Genomic DNA, 18,047 nt, shown 5'->3' with positions numbered 1-18,047 from the left:
CATTGTAACTTGTAAGACTGTAGAAGGTATGTTTCCAATCATTGGACCGTAATCATTTTATATTAGGCAAATTACCATCAGAACATAACTGAGTTTGCAATTAATAAAATGTCTGAATATGTGATGGACAATCAGGGGTTGGCAGTAGGTATGTGGTAATCAGAATATCTGAAAATGGAAGCGGGGTGATGTTATCTGATGAGAGAAACTGCACCTTTCCTGTGCTGTGTTTTCCGATAAGTTTATATCATAAACGTATATGTTCTGTTGGTGCATATCCATTGATCCTGATGAACACACTCATATTCTCATTTATTTGATGTTATAGAATAATATGTTTCTGTGAATCTGGCTAAACGTTATACGAACTAGAAGAAGGGTCCAAAGCAGGCTATTTAAGAACAGGTACCAAACCTTCTTCATATAGTTCTTTGAAAACCTTGACAGTAGCATATATACAGTGGGTGTTCAGTACATAGTCATTGAGAAGCATAGTGGCCTAGTGAAAAGAGCCCGAGCTTGTGAATCAGAAGCCCTGTGTTCTACTCCCAGATCCACCACTTGCCTGCTGTGGGACCTCAGATGAGGCATTACCTTCTCTGTGCCTCCATTTCCTCAATTGTAAAATGATGAATCAATACTCGATCTCCTTCCTCCCTAGACTGCGAGCCCCTTGAGGGACTAACTTGCATCTTTCCTGAGTGCTTAGAACCAAGTAGCTACTTAACAAATATAATGTTTTTAAAAAATAGAAGTTCATCTTGGCAGAAGAGCTAATCTTATTTAGTTTTTATCCTCTTACCAAAAGAGAATCTAGAAAGATCTTTCATATGCTCAAGTACAGGCAGAAGAAATCCAACAACAGACATATTGATTTTCTTTCCCCATTGGTTGCAAAAGAAGAAGGACTAGGCTTGGTCATGGAATGCATTCAAGTTTGCATAAAGGAAGCACTTCCAGACTCTGGTAGCTGAGACAGATTACTAAAAGAGATTGGCAATTTCCTTTCCTGGAGAAAAATAAAATTAAAATTTACCTTAAATGGGCAATTTAGATGCAATCTTCAGGAGACAGGGGGATGGCCAAAGTTGAAGTTCTAGAATTTACTTTTATTTAGCCCTAGGGTTCTATTATTTGAAACCCAATTTTGTTCCAAGATGAGATCAGGTTTCTCTTTCCTGCTCAATTGTTTAATATATGCTTTGTTATTTTTTTACTGTCAGACCGCCACGGTTTCCTGGGAAATCCGAACACTGTACTCGACTGTGCCAGAAGATGCAGAACACAAGGCAGAAAACTTACTGGTGAAGCAGGTACCTATGGGAAAACTCCTGACTAATCACTGGGGCTTAGAAAGGCAACACGCTCTGATAAGCAAAAGACAGTTTCCCTCCTCTTAAGGTGTTTGCAGCCTAGCCGAGGAGTTTCCAATCAGAGTAAATCCAAGAATTTCTAAAGTCCTTCAAAAAGCATGACGGTTTTTAAATACTAATCCTTAGTGTGCATCTAAAGCAGTGGTATCTGATTTGCACCCTCTTATATTATAAAACAGCGTGGCTCAGTGGAAAGAGCCTGGGCTTGGGAGTCTGAGGTCATGCGTTCGAATCCCGGCTCTGCCGCTTGTCAGCTGTGTGACTGTGGGCGAGTCACTTCACTTCTCTGGACCTCAGTTACCTCATCTGTAAAATGGGGATGAAGACTGTGAGCCCCATGTGAGATAACCTGTATCTACCCTAGTGCTTAGAACCTAGTAAGCGCTTAACAATACAACGTTATTATTATAAACTCCTGAAGGGCAGGGACCCCCTTGTTTTTTAACTTTTATTGTTTTCTCCTAAGTGCTGCATTTCAGTGATCAGCAAGTGGTACATACTAAATATATATTACTGGAAATACATTAATTATCAAGATGATTTCGATTACTTGGAAAATGGGTGGAAATACTTTTTTTCTAGCCAGTTTTTAATTGTTAATACCTAGAACAAAAAAAAAATCTGAAATGGCAGTGCCTAGTGAAATAACTAAATGTAAAGATGGTGCTGAGTTCTACCAGGAGTCAAGTGTGTTTCCCATGCCCTAGACCTCCTTGCTAGTATGGAGAAGCTTGTGAAGCTGTTGTGTTTCACACTGGCTCTATCAGGGGATTGCCAATTGGCAAGATATTTTCATGACAATTCAGAAGGATCTTGTCAGCAACGAGAGCAGTGAGATGCTCTGAAAGGTGCCATGGAATTCTCACTTTTTTTTTTTGTTAAGGGGGTGATGACGTCTACGATCTCTATTTTCCTTGAGGAGGAAAAAGCATTTTTTATTTCTTCAGCGATGCATAAAACTCTTTAACTGTAGATCTCAGAAAGCATGTCGTCGAGTCTAGGGGGTTTTACCGCTTTCTGGTTCTGACTTCAAGATAACTGCCATTATCACTTGATAGATTCTTCTGTGGCCTCGGCCTTTCCTAGGTGGTGTGTCTGGGACCCGCCGAAGGGTCTCTGCCATCTCTGTAGAATTCTCCTCTCATCTGTGAAACGACGTGAAAGCCAGAGGAGAAGCAGCATAGAAGCACCGGCCTTGGGAGTCAGAGGACCTGGGTTTAAATGTCTCCTGTGTGACTTTGGCCAAGTCACCTTCATATCCCTGAGCCTCAGTTACTTCTATGGTTAAAATGGAGATTAAGGACTGTGAGGCCCCATGCCAGCTAGGTACTTGTCCAGCCCCAATTTGCTAATATCCACCCCAGTGCTTAGTACCAGCGCCCGGCACAAAGTAACACTTCCCGGATACCTCTATTTATTACGATTATTTGCACTCTTCAGGGTTGTTATGGTGGTTTGTTTCTTTAGGAATGTAAAGACATGCTTGTTTCGACAGAGGGCTGCGAATTATCCTTGAATCTTTTCAGCGTTGGATCCTACCCTTTTTTTTCCCCCATGTCCCTTCCCTTGATTTGCATGCCTTGATTCACTCATATAAAGGCCTCTCTTTCGTCAGGATCTCAAAGGGCAAAGTTTTGGCCCAACAGAGTACTGGAACAAAGAGATCTTTAATATCCTAGATATTTTTATCCAATCAGCGTTGGTGGCCTCAAACTAACTGAACCCAGGCCTTCGTGTGTCCCTGTGAACAGTATCGCGAGAAACGTGCCTGAAGTTTGACTCTCGGAGATGAGTACTAGCTACACCCTCTTTTGGACAAATCCTTCTTCTCCGAAGTGTTCTGCCAGCAGAGGGTGGTTTTGCAGTCAGGTAGCTCCTGGATTGGGCCTTGCAAATCTGCCCAGAGATAAAAGTAACCACCGGTGGATGCCAAGCTGACTCTGAAACCACCTTGCACATGCCTACCCTATGCCCCTGTTTGTTTCTCCATATCCCAGCTGGCTAGATGTTCAGGGACAATTTTTGTGATTGCCTTTCTTTGTTTTGCTTTATGATTTTACCCTGTTTTATACAAAAAACTCGGAAAGCTCTCCCAGGCCAAGTCATACTCAATAATGGCTTTCGAAGTGGGTGAGAGTCTGAGGATGGTTCTCTGGGGTTTGAGTCCTTGGAGATGTTCTTTTTCCTGACCTCGGATCACACCACTGCCCAACATCTCACAGTGTGTGCTCATTACCAACTGAAAACAGCCCTTTTGGGCTGTTCGGTTTCAATTCTAGCCCCACCTGAGTCCCCGCAACTGACTAGATCTTATTATTTCAAGAATGTGATTTCTCGAGTCATGCGCAATGACTTAGGACGGCTGCCCACTCCCCCGCCCCTCATCGGAACAATTCATCTGAGGCTCTTTTAAGATATGTGGAACCCAATGGTGACCAATAACTCATAATATGATTTCTAAAATCAGTCATTCATTCTGCCACATGCAGAGGAAAGCACGTATGTCTTTTATTATTCTAGTTTGGGGTTGTGGGTTTTTTGTAAGTTTGTTTGTTTGTTTGTGTTTTAGAACCTCCTAGACCCAGTGTCTGGTTGAACACATTTCTAATTCTTTTCTCTCTGAGAAATGAAAACAAAAAGTCAGTTACTAATTTAAGCTGTTTCCCCAATTCAAATTCTTCACAAATCATAGAATAAAAAAACATTCTTGATGGTTTGTGCCTTATTCTTAAAGAACTCCAAGCATGAAAATTCCCAAATCCCTCTAAATAACCTAATTCTATGTTTGAGCCAAAGTGATCTGAATTTCTCCTTACATGTAGACAAGACCTCTAACTGAAATTTAGTCCATTTTCTTTAGACTGGATTTTGGTGGAGATGGAGAAAAGTTAGGCAGCATTCTCATTGTAATTATTCTTCATCTATCTATATATCTTGTCCTGTGCCCTCTAGTCATCTCCGGCCCATAGCGAAACCATGAGCACGTCTCTGCCAGAATGCCCTCTACTTCCATCTGCCATCGTTCTGGTCCAAGAGGCCTTCCCAGACTGAGCTTCCCCTTTTCCCTCTGCTCCCTCTATCCCCACCTCACCTCTCCACAACTAAACCCTCTTCTCCCCCCTTTCCTTCTGCTCCTCCCCCTCTCCCGTCCCATCCCCTCAGCACTGTACTCGTCCGCTCAACTGTATATATCTTCATTACCCTATTTATTTTGTTAATGAGATGTACATCACCTCGATTCTATTTGCTATTGTTTTAATGAGACGTTCTTCCCCTCGATTCTATTTATTGCCATTGTTCTTGCCTGTCCGTCTCCCCCGATTAGACTGTAAGCCCGTCAAAGGGCAGGGACGGTCTCTATCTGTTACCGATTTGTACATTCCAAGCGCTTAGTACAGTGCTCTGCACATAGTAAGCCCTCAATAAATACTATTGAATGAATGAATAATGTATCCATAGAGTTTTCTAAGTAGAAATCCAGAAGTGGTTTACCATTGCCTTCTGCCCTTCAGTAACCTTGAGTCGCCATCCTTAACTCTCTCCCCTGCCGATTCTGCCCAGCATGGGTGAGTTTTGACTGGTAAAAGATTGCCTTCCGCTCTCCAGCCACTACCCAAGCTAGGAAAGGAATGGGTGTGCCTCTGATAGATCAAATATATCAGTCGATCAATGCTATTCATTGAGTGTTTACTCTGTGCAAAACACTATATGCTTAGTATATGTATATATGTGTGTGTGTGTATATGTATATATAGACATACATATCTATACATGTGTATATGCATACATGTGTGTATATATACATATCTATATATGTGTAGATATGTATATATAGATGCGTATATATAGACACACACACATATATAGACATACATATCTATACATGTTCTCGTCTGTCCGTCTCCCCCGATTAGACCGTAAGCCCGTCAAACGGCAGGGACCGTCTCTATCTGTTGCCGACTTGTTCATCCCAAGCGCTTAGTACAGTGCTCTGCACATAGTAAGCGCTCAATAAATACTATTGAATGAATGAATACATGTATAGATGTATACATACATATCTATACACACATATATATATAGACATATATAGACCATACATATATCTTTATGCATATATATACATATATACATGTATAGATATGTATGTATGTGTATATATACATATATATTTATATATCTAATAGTCACAGTTCCTCTTCCAGGAATATTTACACAGATTATTCAATCACCTTTATGTCTTCTCTTTTCCACAACCCTCTCTCGCAGGTCCATTTTCCATTTGTTTAATCAGTTTCATTGCAAAACTTCTTCAACCCTTCCTAAAAATGGGCAAACTCAATTAAGAGTCTTATCCAAGTCAGGTATTGTCAAAATATTTTGCTTTTCTGTTTCATAGTATATTACCCTAAATACCACCTATTCCCTGGGTTTTTTGTGTGGTTGTGGGTTTCTTTGATAATAGCATTAGATTGCTTGCACGTATACAGATTATGATACTCTGTGACCCTCAGATCTTTTTCTGATGTACTTTTCCTCAGCCATCATTTTCCAGTAGGGATATTCTATTGCTTATATCCCCAAGTGCACTTCAAATTATTTTCCTCTCTTCCAAGATGTTAGCAGTGCTACTATACTTGGCTTAATTAGCGTGCACTCATTTTTTCATCTCAATCACCAGCAGGAATTTTAAGCAGCAGTGGTTGGAATAGTGTCACCTTGAGGGATACCACTAAAAATGCCCTCATATATTGAGACTGAATCATTATTTACTATCCCTGGTCCCCAATCCTCCAACCAAAATGAATTCCCATTATAATTTCAAGAGGTAGTGTGCAAGCCACTAACGCTTCAGTCAATTCTTCTGCCCAGATTCTTGGTTCTGAAGACTTGGGTCTCATTTATTATTTCCAAAATGTGATGTTACTGGGGCTCTTCAGCCTTGAGTCCCCGCCGAAAGAGCCCCCAGAGTCACTTCAGTAGTAATGCCCCAGACCCCTGCTAACCGCTGTTATGTCCTAAAACCCTCCAGTTCTTCCTTTCCCAGGACCAGAAGGTTGAGCACTGCCATGTCCCACACCCTCTCACAATGCCATCATTTAGAGCCATTTGACCTTCTTAATATTTTACTAAGTGCTTCTACATGCAAAGTTTAATATTTTGATAGGGTAGAGTTTCCAGATGTTCCGAATGGTGACTGTAAGAGAAGCAATGTGGCCTGGTGGAAAAAGCATGAGCCTGAGAATCAGAGGACCTGTATTCTAATCCCAACCCCATCACTTACCTGCTGTATGACCTCAGACAAGTCACTTCTCTGTGCCTCAGTTCCCTCATCTGGAAAATCGGGATTCAATATCCGTTCTCCATCCTACCTCGACTGTGAGCCCCATGTGGGACCAGATTATCTTGTATCTGCCTCAGCTTTAAGATCAGAGCTTGGCACATAGTAAGCATTTAACAAGTGTCACAGTTATCATTATTATTATCATTATCGTTATCATTAGCTCCTTGAGGGTAGGACTTGTGTCTATCAACTCCATTGTATTCTCCCAAGTGCTTATTTCAGTTTTCTGGCCACAGTAAGCATACAAGCAATACAATTTTTAAAATATTATTATTATTATTATCAATAATCATAATAATTGTGGTATTTGTTAAGCACTTACTATATGCAAAGCACTGTACTAAGTTCTGGCTCCGTGGAAAGAGTCCGGGCTTTGGAGTCAGAGGTCATGGGTTCGAATCCCGGCTCGGCCATTTGTCAGCTGTGTGACTTTGGGCAAGTCACTTAACTTCTCGGTGCCTCAGTGACCTCATCTGTAAAATGGGGATTAAGACTGTGAGCCCCACGTGGGACAACCTGATTCCCCTGTGTCTACCCCAGCGCTTAGAATAGTGCTCTGCACATAATAAGCACTTAACAAATACCAACATTATTATTATTAGATACAAGATAATCAGGTCCAATATAGGGCTCACAGTGCAAGCAGGAAGGAGAACAGGTTTTTGCATCCCCATTTTGCAGATGAGGGAACTGAGGCACAGAGAAGTTAAGTGAGTTGCCCAAGGTCACACAGCAGGTAAGTGGCAGAGCAGATTTAGAACCCAGGGCTTCTGACTCCCAAGCCCATGTTCTTCTCAGTAGGCTGTAATAGAATGAGTTGGAGAAAGGACTTTTACAAAACTACTGCATTGCCAAATGATAGAAAACCGCTTCATCCTAACCAGTCCCAATGAATCCTTAAATAGAGATGTGGGAGAATTTCTTAAATGCTTCATGGTTCTTGTAATAATTTGACAGACAGTTCTTGCTGAATAAAACTGTGGTAGATGTTAAGCACTTGTGATGTGCTAAGCACTGGGGAAGGTATAGGAAAATCGAATCAGGCACAATCACTCACCTATACTTGGCTCACATTGTTCCATTTATTCATAGGAGGAAAACTAAATGCAAAAGTTGGAAGTGCAGTCTTCCTGACATAAGGATAAAAATGATGTTATTTAAGGCTATAGTCGAAATGTATTCCATCATTTTATCTAAATGTATTCTATCATCTAGAAATGTAGCTTCTGCAGGTCATCTTAGTTACTGCTTGGTTCCCACCAAAGAGACAAGGTAACAGCATGAAAGAAGAAAAAGTGAAAGAGCAGTTGTTGTTTTCAAGTTCTTGTTATACTCCTGAACAAGTTTTACCCCCATTTTTTTTCATTCCAAACCCTGGTACCCATTCTAGGCCATGGAACTCCATACAATATGGCTTTCAGTTCAGAATGTTAGGGGGCTTTTACCTAAATTAGGATCACTAATGAATTATTTCCTGGGAAGCCTAGAAATAACCGTGTGACATTACCAGGGGTTCTCAGCCCTAAATTGCAATGAAAAAAAGCCAAATCACTTTAGGAGTGCCAGAACCCTGTCAACCTCCACTGCGTCCTAAATCCCTCCAGTTCTCCCATCCTAATGCAGATTTTGGGACATCCTGTTCAGTGCTTCCCAAGTTCCGGCACCCTATCGTTACCACCACCCTATGTCCCCTTTTCCCTCTGCTCCCTCTCTGCTCCCCCCTTCACCTCCCCTCAGCTAAACCCCCTTTCCCCCCCTTCCCCTCTGCTCCTCTCCCCCTCCCTTCCCCTCCCCTCAGCCACTGTCCTTGTCCTCTCATTTGTATATATTTTTATTACCCTATTTATTTTGTTAATGAGATGTACCTCCCCTTGATTCTATTTATTATTATTGTTTTTGTCCCTCTGTCTCCCCTGATTAGACTGTAATGATAATGTTGGTATTTGTTAAGCGCTTACTATGTGCAGAGCACTGTTCAAAGCGCTGGGGTAGACACAGGGTAATCAGGTTGTCCCACATGAGGCTCACAGTTAATCCCCATTTTACAGATGAGGTAACTGAGGCACAGAGAAGTGAAGTGACTGTAAGCCCATCAATGGGCAGGGATTGTCTCTGTTGCGAAATTGTACATTCCAAGCGCTTAGTAAAGTGCTCTGCACATAGTAAGCGCTCAATAAATTCTATTGAATGAGTGAATTAAAATCGAGGCATCTCCCCAGAGGCACAGGAGTCATCGGGGACTTACCTACCACCCTCTTCCCAGGAGTGGCTGCAACAAACTCACAAACAAAGCACTCCGACGTCTGAGGCTCCCCAGAGCTGCGTGTCTCCCGAGCTCCTCCAGTCCCTACCTCAGCCAAACACCAAGATCTGAGTTCTCAACAATATTTAAGAATGTTTTAACAAAATAACAATGAAAACAAATCTAGTTCAACCAGCCTTTCCTTGGATCTAATACCTTTGCCCCCACGACCCTCTGAACTTCCCCGTAGGCCACTTCGGGATCCCATTCCTCTGAGCCTACCCCTCTTCTCTTGGGGTGTCCCAGGTCGTTTGGGTGCAGTGTGTCCATTTTCACCTTCAGGGGCTGGAGCCTCATCCGTCTGGAGGGCTAGCCATGGATCCTGAACCTCTAAAGCATCCTAACCCGAATCTGAGTTTCTCTCGATCCCTCCCTGTGCCTATATCCATTCAGAGTCCTCAGCCAGAGCTTTTCCTGCGTCCCGCAACCCCAGGCACAAGGTTTGCAACCTCCTCACCTCTAAAATGCCCAACAGTCTTCTCTTTCCCCCAACCTGGCCCCTCTACTTCCTCCCCAGTCCTTTTCTGTGATTGGTTTAGTTTACACTTCAAATAGGGGCACCATGGGCCGACTCTTCTGGCCTGAGTGTTGGGGAAGTGATCAACACAAACTACACTTAATTATCTTACGGCGTTGTCGACCTGAGGGAATGGGATATGGTTTAACATAGAACTACAGCCCTCCACGAAGAATCCCCTAAAAGAAATCAGGCCCATGGTTATGTTCATTGTCTTTTTATAATCGTTTGTATTTATTGAGTTCTTACTCTGTGCAGGGCACTATATTCAGCTCTTGGGAGTGTATAATGCAGAGGAAAGAGTAGACACAATCGCTGCTCATAAGGGATTGAGGGGAAAATCAGACAGACTGCCTTTCTTCCCTTCCCTCCTCCCAGTTGGTCACAGTCCCAGTACAGGTGTGCTCTTCCCAAATAATGAGTCATGGCAGCCCCTAAAAGGGCAAACAAAAAACTTCAGTCTAAAATGAATCAGTACCTCACTGAAGATCTAATTTTGTCCTCCAGTGTGCATACTTTGTGAACAGCAGTGTATGACTTTGCACCATTGTTTGAAATTCCACCCCTTAGTTCAGGGGCTTGAGTTTGTGGAGAACAATTCAGTGGTTCAAGAAAAAATTCATTCCTTGATTCCTAATATCCATCTAAGTAGGCTACAGAATTTGGTTATGGTTTTTAATTCATTTTATTTTTGCTTCGTGTATGCCTTTGTGTTTTCTGAATAGAAATCCTGTGATTGGATTTGATCGGTCATGTCTTAAGGAAACACAGAGAAGCTTTGTTTTTTTACAGTTAAAACACTTTAGCGGGCTTTATTTGCTATTCCAGGCTATTTATTATGCACATCAATAAAGAGGCCATAATGCTAACACAAAAGCTTTTGCATAGTGCACTTGACACAAATTGATTGGGTTTTAAATATAGAATAGCCCATAATGAAAGTGCTACAGAAATCAAAACAGGGGCTTCCTATCAGGGATCTGCTTTTCTTATATGTGCCAAATTGCAAATGCATGAAGTATGAATTAGTGGATTTGTGCTCATCTTGCCCCAATTCAGATTCTTGTAATTCCATAAATAAATGTGTCCTCTGCAACCATAAATTTATTTTATCCCAGATGCATGACAGCCTGAATAAAGCTAAAACCAGAGAAGTTACAATTCTGTATTGTTTCTGCTCCACAAAACCCCCCATCCATAAAAGAAACCCGGAATATGTATTAGCAATTCTGATTTCTGGTGGACTTTGGGGATTTTTTGTGGTAACATTTTTTTCCCCCAAAACATAATCATATTTCTGACCTTTCAGAAAATGGGACATTAATTTCCTGGCTGTGGAGTGTTCTAATGTTAAAGCTTGTAATTTTTATGGCATTATTATTTTGGGTTACAGTTTAGCGTTGTGTATTTTGGTGATGTCACATTAAACATAAAAATGAAGTTAGGAATTATAAGCCAGATTTTATGATTATACATCAATTTGGCTCAAAACCAAAGAACCAAATCCTATTATTGATGCTTTATGTGAGTTTATGATTCATTAATAAAGACGTTTTAGGAATGAGGATTGAATCCACGAAATGCCAAAAACTGGATAATCTCACATCGGGGACAATGAGGATACTCATGTGAAAAACATTGGCTCAATTTCATTTCGTTCCTAGTTGTATTCAAATCATTTATACTTGGAAATAGCTGATAAGGAAGTTGAAAAGAAAATACTTATCGTTTTCAGAGCCGAGGAGATTTACTTTAGCTTCTGTCCGGGAATAGTAAACCATGACAACAAATACCCCTATCTGCAACTGGTAGGACTTCTAAATTGACTTCCCTTTCTCCATTGTGAAAACAGCTTTCTATATGTTGCAGAAAATGAATGAAATTAAGTTGAACAGGCCAGGGATCGAGGAGTCTAAGAACAAGGAATAATTGAATAATGTAGATGGGTATCAAAAGCGTTGTTTTCCACTAGAGATATGAATTAGAATGCATTTTTGTTGCCTTCAAGGAAAATCATCATCACTACATAGCAGGTGGATTTGCACTGGGAAGGCTTCACTTTTTGTGTATAATATCTCATTAGAAAAACACACGCTTGACTAAAAATTCCTTAGGGTATACCTAATGTTAAATGTCAACCTAATGATATCATCGAATTTGCCAGACGGTTATATTTCGGAGTGAACCTCCCCCATAGAGAAGCAGCGTGGCTCAGTGGAAAGAGCACGGGCTTAGGAGGCAGAGGTCGTGGGTTCTAATCCCGGTTCCACCACCTGTCAGTTGTGTGACTTTGGGCAAGTCACTTGACTTCTCGGTGCCTCAGTTCCCTCATCTGTAAAATAGGGATGAAGACTGTGAGCCCCAAGTGGGACAATCTGATTACCCCGTATCTCCCCCAGGGCTTAGAACAGTGCTCGGCACATAGTAAGCGCTTAACGAATACCAACATTATTATTCCATCCTGTGAGCTCAACCCTAAGGAACCTAATGGCAACGTACGCACCTAATTGTGTTCCATCCTTTCCGAAGCCACCTCATGATAATAATAATAATAATGTCGGTATTCGTTAAGCGCTCACTATGTGCAGAGCACTGTTCTAAGCGCTGGGGGAGATACAGGGTCATCGGGCTGTCCCACGTGAGGCTCACAGTCTTCATCCTCATTTTCCAGATGAGGGAACTGAGGCCCAGAGAAGTGAAGTGACTTGCCCACGGTCACACAGCTGCCAAGTGGCAGAGTCAGGCTTCGAACCCATGACCTCTGACTGCCAAGCCTGGGCGCTTTCGACTGAGCCATAATAATGTTGGTATTCGTTAAGCGCTTACTATGTGCAGAGCACTGTTCTAACCGCCGGGGGAGATACAGGGTCATCGGGTTGTCCCACGTGAGGCTCACAGTTAATCCCCATTTTACAGATGAGGTAACTGAGGCACAGAGAAGTGAAGTGACTTGCCCATAGTCAATAAAGGTGGTATTTGTGAAGTGCTTACGTTGTTCCAAGCCCGTACTGAGCACCAGAGTAGTTAGGAGATTGACCTCCAGATCTTTCTTCCATCTCTTTATCCCTTGGGGGAGACCATGAAAGACTGTCAGTGGAGTAAATGAGGAGATGAAAGGCCAGCAGTGTTTCTGGCATGCAGCTGTTAATTGGGCTGACTGGACGATCAGAAAGCGCTCACGACGGCAGATCCCCTCCAAGCCGAGAGGTTTCTGATTCATTAGACAAATAATAATGGTGTTTATAAAGCATTTCACAAGAGCCAACCCTCTGCTTAATCCCTAACAGATGCACGATAATAATAACAGTAACAATGATGTATTTGTTAAGCACTTACTATGTGCAAAGCACTGTACTAAGCGCAGGGGGGGGGGGGGCTAGAGAAGCAGCGTGGCTCAGTGGAAAGAGCCCGGGCTTGGGAGTCAGAGGTCATGGGTTCAAATCCCGGCTCTGCCACTTGTCTGCCACTTGTCTGCCACTTGTCTGCCACTTGTCAGCTGTGTGACTGTGGACAAGTCACTTCACTTCTCTGGGCCTCAGTTATCTCATCTGGAAAATGGGGATGAAGACTGTGAGCCTCACATGGGACAAGCTGATGACCCTGTATCTCCCCCAGTGCTTAGAACAGTGCTCTGCACATAGTAAGCGCTTAACAAATACCAACATGATTATTATTATTATTATTATACAAGGTGATCAGGTTGTCCCACGTGGGGCTCCCGGTCTTAATCCCCATTTTACAGATGAGATAACTGAGGCCCAGAGAAGTGACGTGACCTCCCCAAGGTCACACAGTAGACAAGTGGCATAGGCAGGATTAGAACCCATGATTGGACAAAGTTCCTGTCCCACACAGAGCTCACAGTTTAAGAATCGATCAGACTGTGAGCCCGTCATTGGGCGGGGATTGTCTCTATCTGTTGCCGAATTGTACATTCCAAGCGCTTAGTACAGTGCTCTGCACATAAATGCTATTGAATGAATGAAGAATATTTTACAGATAAGGAAACCGAGGCAGAGAGAAGTTAAGTGTCACATAGTAGACAAGTGGCAGGGCTGGTACTGAAATCTCCATCTCCTGACTCCCAGCCTGCGCTCCTCTAATAGACCGCACTGACGTGTGAGGAACCCATGACATTTCTCAACCTGCTTTTGAGTTTGGAACGTTGGTCATTGTCTAGGATGTCTAGAAAATCCGAAATATAGTAACGGTTCACAGTTGACTAACTGTAGCTGTGATTAAACTCTTCTGGTTAAAGCCCAGGTTCAAATCAATAATAGTTCAAATCGGCATAGTGAAAAATAAGTAATAGTAATAATAAGGCTAAGAATAAAGAAGTGCATAGCCCAGTGGGAAGAGAATTAGCCTGATAGAAAGAAGGACCTGGGTTCTAATCCCTACTCTGTCACTTGGCTGCTTTGTGACCTTTGGCTAGTCATTTAACTTATCTGTGCCTCAGTTGCCTCATCTTTAAAATGGGGATTAAGACTGTGAGTCCCATGTGGGGTACGAATTGTGTCCAACCTCATTGGCTTCTGTCCACCCCAGCACATAGAACAGTACAGTGTTTAGCACATAGTAAGTGCTTAACAAATACCATTTTAAAATGAATAACGGGATTTATAATAATAATAATAATAATGTTGGTATTTGTTAAGCGCTTACTCTGTGCAGAGCACTGTTCTAAGCGCTGGGGGAGATACAGGGTCATCAGATTGTCCCACGTGAGGCTCACAGTCTTCATCCCCATTTTCCAGATGAGGGAACTGAGGCCCAGAGAAGTGAAGTGACTTGCCCACAGTCACACAGTTGACAAGTGGCAGAGCCGGGATTCGAACCCATGACCGCTGACTCCCAAGCCCGGGCTCTTTCCACTGAGCCACGCTGCTTCTCTATAAAGCACTTACCATGTGCCAAACACTGTAATAAGCACTGGGGTAGATAGAAGATAATCAGGTTAGACACAGGCCCTGTCCCACATAGGGGCCACATTCTAAGTAGTAGGGAGGTTGTATTTAATTTCCATTTTACCGATGAGGAAACTGATGTACAGAAAAAGTTAAGTGACCTTTCCAAGACCACATAGCAGACGAGTGACAGAGCCGTATTAAGAAACAGATCCTCTGAATTCCAGGTACACACTACTTTCCAGCATCCCACGTTAATATAATCAAAATATGTTTTCGGTTCAACACCGATTTCAGCTCAATAAGCATTTTTAAGTGACAGTACGTGTTTAAATCTGATTCAAGAAAAATATCAGATTATGACAAAGCAGCAGCATGGCCTAGTGGATAGAGCAAGATCCTGGAAGTCAAAAGGACCTGCTGTGTGACCTTGGGCAAGTCACTTTTCTGTGCCTCAGTTATCTCATCTGTATAATAGGGATTAAGACTGTGAGCCTTATGTGGGACATGGATCGTGTCCACCTAATTTGCTTGTGTCTTCCCCAGTGCTTAGTACAGTGCCTGGCACATGGTCAGCACTTAACAAATGCCATGAAAATAAGTCAATAACATTTGACTCCATGTTCTGACCCTCATTATGCATTGATGCAATTTTATTGCCCATTGATATGATGTTTTGAAAAACAGCCATATTAAGCCTTATAACTCAAGTTCCTGGACATGGGACCTCAATATGACTCTGGATTGTTATTTTGAGAGCGATGGAAAACATAGGTCTGTGTGAGCCTCGCCCTCAGTGTCAAATTCCTGAAGTCCAGATCCACTGCAAGCGTGTCAGAGTATTAGATGTCGAAAGCTCTTTCAGTTACATATTGTTTATTCCAGATATTTATTACAAAGAAGCCCTCAGTCCTCGTAAGCACGAAGCAGAAGATATGTGATGGAAAACACTCTGACTTGCTCTTTCAATCAGTCAGTCAAGGGTATTTATTGAGGACATGTGGGGTAATGAACTGATGAAAATTGTAGAAGTTTGCACTTTCTCGTCCTGCAGTTTGAAGCGAAAGTAGGAGAGGACTAGGGAAGGGTGAAGAGTAGTTAGCCCACCCGTGACACCCCATTGCCAGCATTTCTAATTCATTCATTCATTCAATCTTATTTATTGAGCGCTTACTGTGCGCAGAGCACCGTACTGAGCGCTTGGAATGTACAATTCGGCAACCGATAGAGACAATCCCTGCCCAACGACGGGCTTACAGTCTAAATGGGGGAGACAGACAACAAAACAAAACAAGTAGTCAAGCATCGATACCATTAAGATAGAATCATAGTTATATACACACCATTAATAAAATAGAGTAATAATATATAGAAATATGCACAAATGCTGTGGGGAGGGGAAGGGGGAAGAGCAAAGGGAGGGAGGAGGGGGAATTGGGAGGGGAGGAGGGGCAGAGACATAGGGAGGGCTCAGTCTGGGAAGGCCTCCTGGAGGAGATGAAAAATTATGGAACGTTTCATAAATTTGCATGTCATCCTTGCGGAGGGGCCGTGCTAATCATTGACTTTCAATACATAAAAAGGCTTTTTCTCAGTGACGACAAAACTGAGCACAATTTTTGGTTCTGGCAGACTGCATACCAATTTTGTGCAAAATTCACTATATTTCAAGCAGTATCTTTCTTCCCCTACCAGTGTACTGATGCCTAGATGATGGGAGCAATAATAATTGTATTTATTAAGTCCTTACTATGTACCGAGCATCGTGCTAAGCACTGGGGTAGTTACAAGATGATCTGATCGGACCCGATCCCTGTCTCACAGTCTTAGGGAATTTTTTTCCCCCGTTTTACAGATGAGGAGACTAAGTCACAGAGAAATGAAATAGCACTCAAGGTCACGCAGCAGGAAAATGTCAGAGCCAGGATTAGGACCCACCTCTCCTGACTCCTAGTAGCGTGACCTCTCAGCTAGGCCGAAGTTTCTCTAAGGAGGAGAGAGCAGGATAAGGAAGCCAGCACGGTTTGGTGCTTGACTCAGGGTCAAAGGCTGGAATGCTAGGCAGGGTAATAATAATAATAATAATAATGTTGGTATTTGTTAAGCGCTTACTATGTGCAGAGCACTGTTCTAAGCGCTGGGGTAGACACAGGGGAATCAGGTTGTCCCACGTGGGGCTCACAGTCTTAATCCGCATTTTACAGATGAGGTAACTGAGGCCCAGAGAAGTGAAGTGACTCGCCCACAGTCACATAGCTGACAAGTGGCAGAGCCGGGATTCGAACCCATGACTTCGGACTCCAAAGCCCGTGCTCTTTCCACTGAGCCAGGGTACTCTATCATGCCACCCTCTCGTAGCTGTGCTGGGATCTGCAAAGCCTAACCTGGGGGAGCTATAATAGAGTTGCTCTGAAGTCATTAGGCAGAGATAAAGCCTGAGCATATAAATTCTTAATGCATCAGGCGAACTCATTTTTTATACAAAAAGGAGCCAAAAGTTTAGTTAAGTACTTTATCAAGAGTGAGCAAAGGAGCTGGAATGAAAAATAGAGTATAACTTTGTACCATTGTTTAACTGCCAGGATGGTGAAGGAGACGCATATAAGAATTCAGTAAGATCACTGGCTGTCCCGGGAGGTTTGCGTAGAGAGCATACAGAAATATAGAATATGACCCACATCCTTCCTTAATGGGAAGATTCAATCATTCATTCACTCGTATTTATTGAGCACTTCCTGTGTGCAAAGCACTGTACTAAGCTAATACAAGTCTAATACAGAGAAGCAGCGTGGCTTAGTGGAAAGAGCCCGGGCTTAGGAGTCAGAGGTCGTGCGTTCTAAGCCCGGCTCCATTACTTGTCAGCTGTGTGACTTTGGGCAAGTCACTTAACTTCTCTGGGCCTCAGTTACCTCATCTGTAAAATGGAGATTGGCTGTGAGCCCCACGTGGGACAAGCTGATGACCTTGTATCTCCCCCCGCGCTTAGAACAGTGCTTGGCACATAGTAAGCACTTAACAAATGCCAACATTATTATTATTATTATTAAGTCTGATGTAGAAAGAATTCACATGACTCACAGATGTGGGTAAGGTGACTAAGGAATGGTACCTTGAGGGTAAATAAAGGATTTAAAGTGTCCAAGAGTCAACATGAAATATTTTTAAAAAGATAAACGTTTTATAAATGAATTCGCTATAACAGCACTGAAAGATGCACAAGACCAAGTTTTATTCTGTTTAGTGATGTTGTTTTCTTCCAGCTTTGGATATCAGGTGTAGGCTTCGAAACTATTTACTAACATGTGATAGTTTCACCAACAGATCGGACTGCTTCTCTGAAGAAATGCCAAGATAACTGAAAATTTCCAGAGAACGATGAGTCTGAAAACTATTTTTAGCCATGCAAAAAAGGTGTTATAACAAGACTTAGTCAGTGAAGTTAAGAGGAAAGAGTGGAAACGCATAAATAAGAGCGTTGATTCTCATTATTAAGAACCATTAAGAAGTGGAAAAACCCATCAAAGGAAGCTATTGAATTGGATGTCTTCGAGGCCCAGTTAGAAGCCCGTATCTGGGCTGATTCAGAGAGGTTACCTTATCCCTT

The 18,047-nt window shown here is 42.4% G+C and overlaps 1 protein-coding gene and 1 non-coding gene across 2 annotated transcripts in view; one reads left to right on the top strand and one right to left on the bottom strand.

Moving 5' to 3' along the window:
- The window catches only part of DOCK10 (dedicator of cytokinesis 10), a 242,564-nt gene that overhangs the window by 88,630 nt on the left and 135,887 nt on the right, over positions 1–18,047 (top strand). The window contains 1 exon segment of the mRNA XM_029069082.2: positions 1,224–1,313. Within this exon segment, the coding sequence (XP_028924915.1) occupies positions 1,224–1,313 (90 nt within the window).
- On the bottom strand, positions 15,945–16,050 carry LOC114813498. Its single transcript, XR_003761215.1, has one exon. It is a non-coding gene; the product is annotated as a U6 spliceosomal RNA (small nuclear RNA).

Source organism: Ornithorhynchus anatinus, chromosome 7 (genome assembly GCF_004115215.2).
Source record: "Ornithorhynchus anatinus isolate Pmale09 chromosome 7, mOrnAna1.pri.v4, whole genome shotgun sequence".
Classification (NCBI taxonomy): Eukaryota; Metazoa; Chordata; class Mammalia; order Monotremata; family Ornithorhynchidae; genus Ornithorhynchus; species Ornithorhynchus anatinus.
This window is presented reverse-complemented; position numbering and strand designations above follow the sequence as displayed.